The 12,527-nt window shown below is 37.7% G+C and overlaps 1 protein-coding gene across 4 annotated transcripts in view; it reads left to right on the forward strand.

Annotated features, from left to right (window-relative positions):
* TIAM2 (TIAM Rac1 associated GEF 2) overlaps nucleotides 1–12,527 on the forward strand; it is a 163,208-nt gene that overhangs the window by 110,575 nt on the left and 40,106 nt on the right. For 2 of the 4 annotated variants that reach the window (XM_085541531.1, XM_085541530.1), the window contains 5 exons: nucleotides 1,159–1,323; nucleotides 3,846–3,947; nucleotides 4,418–4,499; nucleotides 5,384–5,476; nucleotides 6,488–6,751. In XM_085541531.1, coding sequence (XP_085397657.1) covers nucleotides 1,159–1,323; nucleotides 3,846–3,947; nucleotides 4,418–4,499; nucleotides 5,384–5,476; nucleotides 6,488–6,751 — 706 coding nt within the window. Of the gene's footprint in view, nucleotides 1–1,155; nucleotides 1,324–3,845; nucleotides 3,948–4,417; nucleotides 4,500–5,383; nucleotides 5,477–6,487; nucleotides 6,752–12,527 lie in introns of all 4 variants that reach the window. The other 2 variants (XM_085541529.1, XM_085541532.1) reach the window with 2 other exon arrangements.

Genomic DNA, 12,527 nt, shown 5'->3' on the forward strand with positions numbered 1-12,527 from the left:
GGTCTCTGTTGCTGCTGATAGATTGTTGTCAATAACTTGGATGCCTGCAGCAAGGGAAGCAGTCCCTGTGCACTGATTTTACTGCAGCTTTTAATTGCAGTAGACCACTGGGCTTGTGTCCCTGCAGAGTCAGTAGGAAGAATTGCATAATCAAGAAGCTTTTTGTAGGTGGCAAACACACCCAAACCAACAGAGGCTATAAACAAACTAGCAAAGCAAAAGCAGTCCAAAGTTAGGCGCTCTAAGATAGCTCAGAGTATCTTAAGATCCATCTTGGGTCACAGTTCTGCTGCTTTCCTGGGTTACTGTCACTTTCCTTTGGCTTTAAGGAGGAATCCAGGGAGCACCTCTTCGTAAACAGAATGCCTTGATGAGGGCAGTGAAGTGATGTGCTGAATAGGCAGACCCAAATAGTGAAGTGAAACTTAAGGTTTAGAAGTGCTCACGGTGTTTTTCTTCTCCTTGTGTGGCTTTCTTTGAAATGTCTACCCTGAAGTGCAGTGCAGAACAAAGTGTGAAAATGAGGGGTGAGAAAATGACAGGGATTTTGGTTAGGGTGGATATTGTACTGGATCAAGCTGAGTGGGTTTGGAGTGAGTGTGAATATGAACAAGACTGGTAAACAAGCAAATACTCTGCTACCTATGAATTAATGTGATTTCAAACAGTAAACAGAGCAACACTAGATTCCTGCTTTAGTCCATTAATATGTTATGGCAAAGCTTACTCTACAGTGCTCTCTGCTGGAAGTATACTATATTACCATTTTGTTCTGTCAAAATTACAGTAATTATGTTTTTTCAGATCTCTTAATTAGGTAAAATTGTAGTAGTCAGCTCTTCTTAAGAAATGTTTCCCACTGTGTTATAAAATCAGGTAGTTACATATTTTCAGTTAGAGTTAAATCAACAAATAATATGAGAAAAAGACATAAAGCCCATAATGGGAATACAGTGAAAGAACATTATCAAGAAAATCAAGTCATTGACAGTGAACGACAGGACTTTTCCCCTCATTTGCCATGGGAGTATACACAGTACAATGTCTAAAGATACAGTGGTATATATGTACTGCAAACTGTCAGTGTAAATGTATGTTTTTTGACATTATTTTTGCAACATTCACGTACAATTTCTGTTTTTCTCTGGCTTCCAGCAGCAAGTTGATGAATTTTTGAATGTCTACTGCTCAGTACCGGACAGCATCCAGAAGGAGAATGCTTGGGAAACACAAACATATGTTCACTTCTGTGACGGTCAAGGTGTAGCTTTAACTCTGAAGCCAGAACATAGGGTGGAAGATGTTCTGTCTCTGGCATGCAAGGTATTCATTTTTCATACACTTCAGAAGGAACAGGATGTATTTAAGGACCTCCCTGTCGCTGCACCAATGCACGTTTTGAGTGGTTGCAGTGTTTCCTTTAGTAGCAGTATTTATGTGTTGTAGCCAAGTAGCAGGGCTGTGGAAAACTTTTTAAGAAGCATTGATCAAGACAGAGTGCACTGAGTCCTTAGAGAGTGATAATGATTTACCAGCCTCTGAGAGATCTCCCATGTGTCTGCTTCAAGTTGCATTGCAGCAAACTGAGTTGTTCTGCGCAAATTAGTCACAGAGGAGTAATGAGGACTAGTTGACTTAACAAATGAGGATAAGACATTTAAGACTGCTATGACAAATGCTTGTTAGATACGTTTGTTTCTTAAAGGGCGCTATTTTGCTTTTAACTACGTATCAGTCCTACCTGAGAATTTCTAAGAGTTGTGTTCCGTTCTGGGAGTCAATGCCAGAAATCTGAGAGACTGCAGTATGTCTTAGGACAGAAAATTGAATCACAGATGAAAGAAAGAGTGGAAATACTGATTTTTACCTTCTGACAAAAGATTACCACCTCATGAACATCACAACTTACCTAGCACCTCGGTCTTTATTTGTGCCAGTAGTTGAACTTCATGATTCAAATCAAATTACACAAAAAAGCTCTTTGAATGAGATAACTTTTTATATTCAAATCATTTTTTCCTGTTTTCTAACAGGTGGTTAATATATTTTATTTAATGCAAAGGTAAGGAGTTAAAATGGGGAGAACAAAAAAAAAGTTGGGAGTCCTACTCAGTACAAAATCTGTCTGTAGTTTTTGACATAGATTAGTGTGAAATCTCAGGTAAGCTCATTCAGCTGGCTGGAAGTTGAGGCTTTTAATGAAGTAAAGGCCCCACTTCAGTGGCTCTCACCACATGATAATTTTGTAAACCAAATATATAAAGAAAGAAATTATGAAATCATACAAGTTTCTAAAAATCTAGGATATGTTTTAAATCAAAAAAAACACAACACGCTTGCTCTTTTAGAGAAGTCAGTGCATCGCTGGGGAGAAATTATCTCCTCATTGCTTTTGATGGTGGATACTGAATTCTGGAGAAACAGTTCATAGCCAAGTTTACTTCTCAGAAATACATTCCTCAGAATGAAGGAATTTTGAGACGTTATTTCACCAGCAGATGGCGCAGTATTGCTGAAACATTCAGACTTTGTTAAGATAACATGTAAGAAATACGTCTGAATGATGAAATAAAATTTGTACACATGAAATTCCTTACCTCTCTTACTCCACTATTCCAAAGTATTTGTAATTCATTGAAAAATTTAAACTTTGTTTTAAATAATTTGATTTTTTTTTCTAAAACACTTTTTTTTTCTTTTTTTCTCTTCCTCTTCTGTGTGCAAAGCTTTTCTTAAGCATTCTCTAAAGCAGACTACTTTCTGCTCATCTATCCTGTATTTTCATTCTACTATGGTGATTGTAAGGAATCTTTCTTCTAAACAGAACATGTTTGAATGCTGTGTGTATAAGGATACAATTCAAAGGTGGTTTTTTTGTCATTCATGTCCTATGTGTTTCCTAATTTTCTCATTTCTGTTTTCTCTCTGAGGCTTTTGAGTAGCACATATGGAAAACAAAGAGCGTGCATTTGAATACAATTATTTAGGTTATAGCATGCTTGTAACTCAAACTTTTATAAGTAATAAAATGGTCAAGTAATTACTAGTTATTCAGTAGATTTTCTTTTCATAAGCTGCAGGGATGTGTAAATGAGGTTAAATAATCCTAAGGGATCCTGCCATTCCTTCTGTTTTAGTCATTCCTCTCTTGTTTGCTTTATTAATATGTTAAAATGTTTTATGCAGTGCTCTCAGCAGCATCCTGGTTTCAGAGCAACTCCTATCAGGCATTTTCAGGCTGATATTCTCTAGGAATATTCCTATCTCCCTTTGGCTTCTTGTTGATACAAGATTTAGGCTTTGACCTCACATGGTGGAAAAAAAAAAAGTGTGAAACTCTCTGATCATAGGTGAAACCTAGCAATAAAAATAGAATCCAAAAAAGGCAAACTCTTAGGGAATCAGCTTCCCAGCCAATCCCCTTCTCTAGCAGCCCATATATTCATACACATTTCCTATATGAGAAGAAAAATTTGCTAAGTAGAACTGAGTTGTTACGAGTAGTCACAAAAGAAGATGGTTCTGAGTGTAAGTTCAAAAGTACAGAGAATAATTGTGATTATCTTTGGAAACAGCGAAGTTCAGCTAATCTAATAGCCAGGATATAGTATTTATGAAAGAAGTTGGATGAATTTTAAGGGAAAATGGAAACTGTACTTCAACATTAGCTTTGAAGCAAGACAGCTATTTTGTTTATAGCACAGGAATAGTTTGAAAATGACTTGTTTAAATTACTTTTGCATGACTTCTAAAGGATTGTGCATGTGCTTGTGTGTGTTGCTCCTTTGCCCTCTGGGATTCTGGAAGTAAATAATAAACTCCAAACCTCATTCTCTTTTCCTTAGATGAAACAACTGGAGCCAAGAAACTATGGTCTACAACTCAGAAGGCTGGTTGATGAAAATACTGAATATTGTGCTCCTGAACCATATGAGTACATAGTAGACCAGGAAAGTGTGATTCTTTTTAGATATAGCTCAGTGATGTCTGTAGCTACAGTTGAATTATCACCTATGAATATGTGTGATATAGTTCTAAAATAAGGCTTTAAAGCTGTTCATGCATTGCGTTCTGCCATCCTTGTTCACACAGTTCATGCCTGTGCAGACATTCAGATGGGTAGGCACTACAAACACTCTCTTCAAGAACTGTTTGAAAATTTAAGTGGGGATTTTGGTACAGACATAAAGTGTCAGTCTCATCTCCAGACTGGATTGTCTATATCTCTAGTTCAATCTGCATTTAGTCCCACTGATTCCAGTGATACTTGCAGAGTAACACTGTTCTCTGTGTAAATATAGCAAAGTTTAGCTCTGTATTGATGCAAATGGTATTGCATTTATTTCCTATGCTGTACCTTTGTGTTTTGATACTTACAATTTCGTAATTTTCTCAATTTTGTTCCTTCTTTTTCCAACAGGTGTATGACGAAATAGAAATTTGCCCATTAAATGTTTATCACATTCATCTTACAAAGACTGAAAGTATAACTGATTTTGGTAAGTTTAACCAAAACAGCTCTCAGGAATATTTATCATTGTGAATAGCTGCTTTGTCTCTTAAGGAGCTTTCTGCCATTTTTAGAGCCATCTTTGTCAAAATCTGCAATGGACTCGTGACTTTATAATGATTATAATGGCTGTTTTACACTGGCAAATGCATTTCTTATTTCTCTGTTTGGGAAAGTCCCATTATCTATTCTTCCACAGACGATAAATTATTCAAGCATGTAAGTTTCAGAAGAAAAATGTCCTTTGCCTAAGTTAATGCTATCAACCAGACTGTGGTTGAGGTCTGCCAACACAGGTTGGCACTGTATCAGCAGATCTTCCTTTGGTACAAATTATGACAGCCTTTTATCTGCATGAGGTGTTTATGCTTAGGAGTAAACATACATTTTGAAAAGGTATCTTAGTTAAGTGGCTCTGCACTGTTTATCTGCATGTTTGTTAGTATTAATGTTTTTGTTTGTTTTTCCTGGGCTCACTAATGGGTCTGTATGGATTTAGATTTGCTGCTCTTATAGGTTGGGTTTCCAGTTTCTGGAATTGCTTAAAACAACTCTGTGTCAGATGGACACTTTATGGAACTCACACTGTAACAATGAGCTGTGTTACTGAAATGCCTTGTGGGGCTGAGGTAGAAAGTATCTTTTTTTCAAGCTGTTTGTCTTTTTACTGCACAGCATGACATTTCCTCACAAAGTCCTGTTAACTTTATCTGTCCCAAAATGGCTGAGAACAATGAGGTGACTTTTCTATGATCTGCAGGTGCTTCCTCATGAGAATTATTAACTTGCTGATTGTGTTAATTCAACTAAATTCACAAAATGAAAGAGTTGTTTCAGTGAAAGTTTATTTGATTTAAATCTGTTTTACTTCAGGTTTTGCTGTCACAGCTCAAGTTGATGAAAATCAGCATCTCACACACATATTTGTAAGTGATGTTCTTCCTGATGGGCTTGCATACAGGGAAGGTATGTACCATACTGACATTTAACACTACACTCCATTATCATATCGGACTCAAAACATGAAAGAGATTTAGTACAGCTATCTGAAATGACTCTTGGCTTTTACTGTTCATAGTTTTCTTTCCTTGTAACCATGGGAAATGTATGATTGCAGGAAAGATAATGTACACAGAATAACTGAATTATCCTTCCAATATAATCAGGATAATTCACCCTTGGAAACAAATTTTGTATTCATTGATCCGACCAAGTGCTTTTGCATGAAGGAACAGGATAGAGGAAGAGATTTTCTCACACTGGGGAACTCATAGGCTTGTTCATTCTCCAAGACCCAAGACTTTCAGTGTTGTGAAGGGTGAAAAGTAGCCTCCCTCATGATAATAGTTTTCTATACGCATTTATCTGAGCTTCCTTCTTTATTGTGCTCAAAATCACATTTGTCTTCAGTAGGATCATGTTAGTTCTGATTCTCTGAATAATGTGGGAGAAAACTGAAAATATAGGAAGTTTTAATAGCTACCTGAGAATAATGACCACTTAGTTGCTGCAAATCTTGAAAGACAGCAGTTGCTACTGTTCAGATTTATACAAAAGACTTTATACAAAAGACTCTGTAAAGACCCTATCTGCTGTTTTTCCAGTTTTGCACAAATGATTTGATCTATATGACTAGTTTCTTGTTCTTCCAGACTGGAATAATGTTATATGTATTAGTGTGCTGTCCATTTTTTGTAATGGATTTGGGTTATCTGAGTCATGAGAGGTGCCTCTGTTCAAAAGCTGAAGTTACCTTCTGCTCTAAATCTTCTAGCATCTTTAGGAATAAGCAACTTGTATCAAAGAAGGAATGAGATCAAACTGTATTTTTATGGCACATATAAAACTTCATTGTCTTTTAACAGATTTATTGAAAATAAAAATAAAAGGTGGAACAGTGTAAGGTTTGGTTTGTGACTTTTCTGTTTTATATTCTTTTTTTTTTTTTTTTCCCCTTCTCCTTTTGTATGCTCCCAGGGCTACGTGTAGGCAATGAAATCCTGAGCATAAATGGAGAGTCTGTGTCTGATCTTGACCTCAGGCAGATGGAGCTATTGTTTTCAGAGAGAAGCGTAATGCTCACTTTGAGAATGAGCCATTGTGGTACTCAGCAACCCTTGTGTGCATCCTGGTCATCGGATGGTGACATTTCCAGGGTTCCAAAAAGTTTGTTGCCGCCTCCAAACCAGTCACAGCTCCTGGAAGAGTTTCTTGATAACTTCAGAAAGAACACAGAAAGTGGTAAGAAGTTGACAGCAGTTTTTTAAAAACTCATTTACATTCATGTTTCTGCTTCTGCTTCATTAAGTAAGCCAAGTGCAGGCCATTGAAGTTCCATTTATGCTCCGTATATGATCTGTTATTTCATTATTTTTTTATAAAGTAGAAATAGAATGAGACATGATTACTTCTGCGGGAAAGTTACACTGTTTTAATCTGTTTGGCTATACCATCCAGTCTTACCGGGCATAATTCTCTGTGATGCTGGGCATCTCCAGTATCTCCAGGCATTAGTGGTTGAAGTGATCTGATGATTTTCAGAGGCAGATGTATTGCTGTGTTTAACATGCTTTACAAATTATGAGATACCATATACTTTATGGGTACCCTGAATGCAGTAATCATTAACAGTTCAGAAATAAGTTGTTCAGCTCTGCTTTAACCCTAAGATACTACCCCTAGCGTATTCCGGTTGACTATAGCCAATTGCTGTGTAGAGTAGAGCCTGTGAAAACAGTTTTCACAGAGGCTGTTTTGATGCCATACTTGCTTGGATTTCTTATTCAATACAATACTGCTGTTCTAAACATTGAATGAAATTCAGTTGTATCCTAATGGTGCTGTATCAGGGACAGAACATAATTGGTTTCAATACTAAATAGGTACTAAGCAGTGAAGGTGCCAAAAGCCATGTAAGAACTGCCCCTTGATGATTGTATTGCCCTGTCATCCCCAAGGAAGGTGCTAGTACTCACTGCTGAGTTGCCTTTCCAGGTGGAAATAGATGCTACATGGAGGAGCACGGTTACCCTTCCACTCCCTGGGGCAGAGGGTCCTATGCAGGAGCCCACTGTGAGAGAACCAGCTCAGATCTGAGTACGAACATGTTCCTGGGTTTGTGTGGGGCTGCTTGGTTGTCTCTGTCATGGGGTGTCTGCAGAGAGGAGCACTCAGGAGTGCTGTGAACAGGTGTGTGACAGGCTCTGGGTAAAACTGGTCACCTCTAGGGGCCTTCATAGGGGTGCCTCTGAGCCAGAAAGTCCTAGGGATAGATAGTACCCAAAGCTCCATCAGTTTCTTTAGGCAAGCCTCAACAACAGATGAAGACTCACTGCCCTGAAATTGCTGTAAGCAGTTAATGGGAGAGAAACCTTAGCATCCTTTCCATTAATACTTGCCATTGCAGCTTGCAATCCTCTGTGTCACCGGACTGGGACAGGCAGATGTGCACAGGGAGTGCGCTGTGTGTGAAACCCTTTTAGGAGGTTTTTTGTGTCTCTGAGACATGTTTCTTGTACTGTTAGAATACATATAAAATATCTGTCTGAAGCAGAAAGTATTCAGGGATTTGCTTTTTTTGTATGTGTCTTGACTATTTTTCAAACGGTACATAAGCAAATTCAATTCCAGTTTCTTGAATGAAAAAGATGCAGTTTTCTCACTGTGCCTCTGGGGGATGCTAGTAAAATTCTACAGGAAAGTTAGCCAGAGTGCACTGTTGTGTAAGGGATAGCATGGAGAGAGGTACAAAGAAGGATCTCTGCTTTTCGTATATAATTATGGTGGCAAGTGTTTTCTGACTGGATTTTTTTTTCATAATTAAAAATGGGAGAGAAGAAAATAATCGCATAGAAGTTGTCAGAATGAATTTAATTATAAAGCAATTTTATTAGGTCATCTTTTGAAATTAAAAGTAATCTGAACACAAGATTTGTGATACCGTAAGTATCATCTCTCTCAGGGGCCTTAGTTCAATTTAAAATGCCATTAAATTGACTGGTGGCATAAAAGTTAGTGTAATAAAACAAAAATTATGATAGAGTTAATTAATTACATAATTATACCATGGCTATCACTCAGTTTGTTGGCTTGATATCAAAAAACAGTGTTACCTGAGGTATTTTGTATAATAAATGTATGTGTCCATCCACTAGATTCATCGTTCCTCTGGGATAAATTTGCAACCTGTGCAAATAGCCCATTATTACTGGAGTATGTTTCATACACTAAGCACCAGCATATAAAATGACACGGTTTACTTTTCTTTTTAAAAGCATCAAAGGAAGGTTTATTTTATTCTGAAAGTGAACAAATAGTTGAAAACTAAGCTTTGTGAGAAGTACTTTCATGTTTATTGAATTACCAAGTATCAAAGCTTAGTGTCTGATCATCTGATGAGGTTCAAATAAAAACAGAAGAAAATGACATAGCTTTGAATTAATAGATAATCTTAAAGGGTTTAACTGTTCTGTGTTCTTTTTCCTTACTCAGGAATTGAGTAAGATTTCAGATAAGAAGAGGGGTTCTTAGTAATCTGAGCAGGAATTTGGAGGCTGAGTTCTCATCTTTCTTTTTCTTTTTTAATATTGTTCTATTTCCTTTGATAGCATTGAGTTAATCACTCTTAAGAACACACTTTTGGAAATAATTTCTGATATTTGTTTGTTCATTTTGAGCCTGTTATCTAAGGCAATGCCTTTGGAAGTCCATCAGTATCAGTGGAAGGGCTCCTTTTACAAAAATGAAGCACATGTTTTCCCAGGGTACATACCTGGAATTAAAAGTCTTAATATTTCTACTGTCACCTTCCTGCTTTTAAAAATTAACTATTTCTATTTATATTTCTAGAATACTGTGAGGATTAATAAGATGAAATTAACAAATTGCTTGGAAAATGGAAATTTTCAGTCTTATAAGAGTCATGTGCTAATACCCTGCCTGCTGCTAGATGACAACAACCAGGCAAAAGCAGAAGAGATTTAAAGTAGAATCTCTGTCTTCATGCAACTTGGGTGGAAATAGTTTATTAACAGTTTTTTAACTGCTCAGCCTAACCCTGATTTATGAATGCCTTTTCATACATACCCTGCTGTGTAGAGGTTACTCAACCATACCTCATGCCAAACTTTGGCAGATTTTACTGTACAGAAGGGAAGTGATTGACTTTCTCCAGTCACCAACTGTTCCACTCCTAAAAATCATTCCCAGGGAATTTTACTGTGGGGAGTGATTCATTCCCTCCAAGAGGGTGCCAAATCCTTATGGCAGTATTTTGGAGCTGCCTGTGGTCATATTATTTGACCTTCCAAATGGCAACACTGTGTTGCTGCTTAGCCACTTGGTTGGCAATAAACTTGTTCTGGAAAAGCAATGAGCTGAAATATTTAAAAAAATAAAGTTATAACTGTGGAAAAACAAACAACAGAGCAGCTAAACTTCCTTCAAGCTCCAGTACTAAGGAAATTGAACAAATGTTTGTATAGTAAGAAAAAAAAAACGTAAGAGAATTGGTATAGGATTCTTGTGACTGTAGAGGAAAAATTAACTCTCTTTGATGGCGTGAATATTGAAGGAATAAACAGCAGAGAAGAAGCAAGAATTGAGAACTATTTTCCAAGATGGCCCCATGTGCATTCACAGTATTTCTACAGAGTGCTGAAGGAGGAGGCAGAAGCTTTAGTAGGTGTGAAAACCCATCCAAGTGTGTGAGTTGCTGTCAGAGTTAGGCAATTTTATTTTATTTTCCCAGCAAGTGGGCTTTTGCCAAAAAAAAAAAAAAAAAAGCTGTCATTTCTGGGTAGCTGACACTGTTGAAACCAATTCTAATTTGTAAATACCTTTGATTTTATAAAAAGCAGATAATTACAAAGTGGGCAAAGTGGGAGATGATGGCAGTTGCGATATGACTTAGCAACTTTTCATGAGGAAAAGCTTTTTCCTGGGAAGATCAGAGAGGTAAATGGCAAAGAAATTATTTAAAAAAGGATGATAATTATTAAAAACAAATAAAAACACACATAAGGCTGCAAAGTGAAAGGCTTGCTCCTCCTCCTTCTCAGCACTGCCTTGGCCCATTTGTCCAGCCCCCAGCACTGGTCCTGCCCCTGTGCTGACAGTAGCACTTGTAGAAGACCTCAATGAAGATAATTTAAGAACTTTTTTTTTCTTTATTTTTTTCCTTTTTTTTTTTCCTTTTTTTTTTTTTTTTTTCCCTTTCCTGCTTGCAAACGCAATGAGTTGAACTAGTGGGCACAGAGATCTGACTATGGTCAGAGCCAGGTAAGCAGCAGGACCTGAAAGTGGGAACAGGGAAGGCATGTATGGGAGGCAGAGCTGCTTGCAAGGAGGGATGCTTCTGGAGATGGCAAGCTCTTTTTCAGCACTTCATCTATGAAATATCTACTAGTCATTTATGCAAAATGTAACTGCTTCAAGAGGAGAATCGGTGGCTTAAACTCTCACGTGAGAAGAGTCTCTCTTGTTTTCCAAGAAACGATCCACTTCTAATATTAACCTTTGCAAGCTTACTCAGAAGCAAAGTGCATCAGTTGACATATTTCACAACTGTGTTTCAAGGAGTGGTTTCAGTGCCTCTGTAAAGCTAATTTGCAAACCACAACTACTCCAGAAAACTTTTCTCCATTGAGCATTTTTCAGGTACTGATGAGCCCAGAGAGAAGATAAAGGCAGGGGCTGGCTCTGTCTGTGCTTCTGTCACTGTCTAAGCCTTGCAGGAGCAGTTCTGAATGTTCTTCCAGCCCTTTTGGAGTTGGAAAGCCCTTATGTCCCTTAAGAAAAGAAGGAAAGTCAGATGGAAAGGGAAGTTCACTTGCTGCTTGCAATAGCAAGCACTAGCTCCTCGTGCCTTGCATGTTGCTTGCCTATCATTTTCAGAGCATTTCATAAGCCTCTTTTAAGCCAAGATTCAAAACATTTTGCAAACAAAAGTAGAACTACACCAGAAGACGTTTTCAATATTACCTATTCATATAGTTCTTCACAAATTGCATTCTGTTTATTTGCCTTAATTCTTAGTCTTGCTGTGGGACATGGTCTTCCTGGTGCTGTGAAACTGCCCTTGTGAGAAATGAAAGCCATTTATTTTTATTCAGTCACAGGAAGCTCTTTTGAACTCTAAGAGGGTGATTATTACTTCTTAGCTTCCTGAGGAGTCTCACAGCCCTGCTAGGCCATCTGTGAGGAAGGAGTGCTGGTGTTGCAGGTAGCTGAATGTTGTTGACTCTTTTCTGATGATTTGAATACGTGATATCTGATGGTTTGCATGGTGTAAATATGCTGGAAAAGCATTGTTACAGTGCAATCATATTGTTGTCTGTGCAGCATGACTGGTTATCAGTGTGAAGATCTATGACTTTGAGTTTCTATTTTCACTCATTACCTGATTCACTTCAGCAGGAAGCTATGCAAGGACCAGAGGACATACTGAGGTTGGGTGTCAAGGCGAGCTCAGAGAGATAAGGTGTTTGTTTGAAACTGCCTTGGAAAACTATTAAGTTGTCTTTCACTGCAACTGCCTTTGCAGCATTCATACAAATATGCTGGAGCTGTGCTCTGGTCTATCACTGGCAAAATAATATTGGTGGCTCTGAATAGTACCTCGGACTATTAACAATGTAGCAGTAAATTCAAAGAAACATTTATCTCCTCACAGAAGCACTTGCTGTCTACTGCATGTTGCATAATACTGAATGTTTCTCAAGAAGGGTGGTTTAATGAGCTCTTACTAGCACTTGACAAACACTCCTGTTTGCTTCCTGCTCGATGTGCATGCTGCAAATTAAAAGACTGTTTATGCTCTAAAATGAGGCAGCCTTAAATGCTCTTCGTTGTGCTTTTCTACAGACAGAACATTCTGTTTTGCTTTGCTAAATGCTGCTATGATTTAATCCCTATGATGTCAGTGGCCCGAAGTTGTTTTTTCATGGTGTAAACTCCATTAAAACCTATGGAGCTTCACCTTCTGGCTCTGTGGTAATACATGGACATAAATTATGTT

The sequence above is a fragment of the Coturnix japonica genome, chromosome 3, assembly GCF_054131305.1.
Source record: "Coturnix japonica strain WE chromosome 3, WE-NBRP24, whole genome shotgun sequence".
Lineage (NCBI taxonomy): Eukaryota > Metazoa > Chordata > Aves > Galliformes > Phasianidae > Coturnix > Coturnix japonica.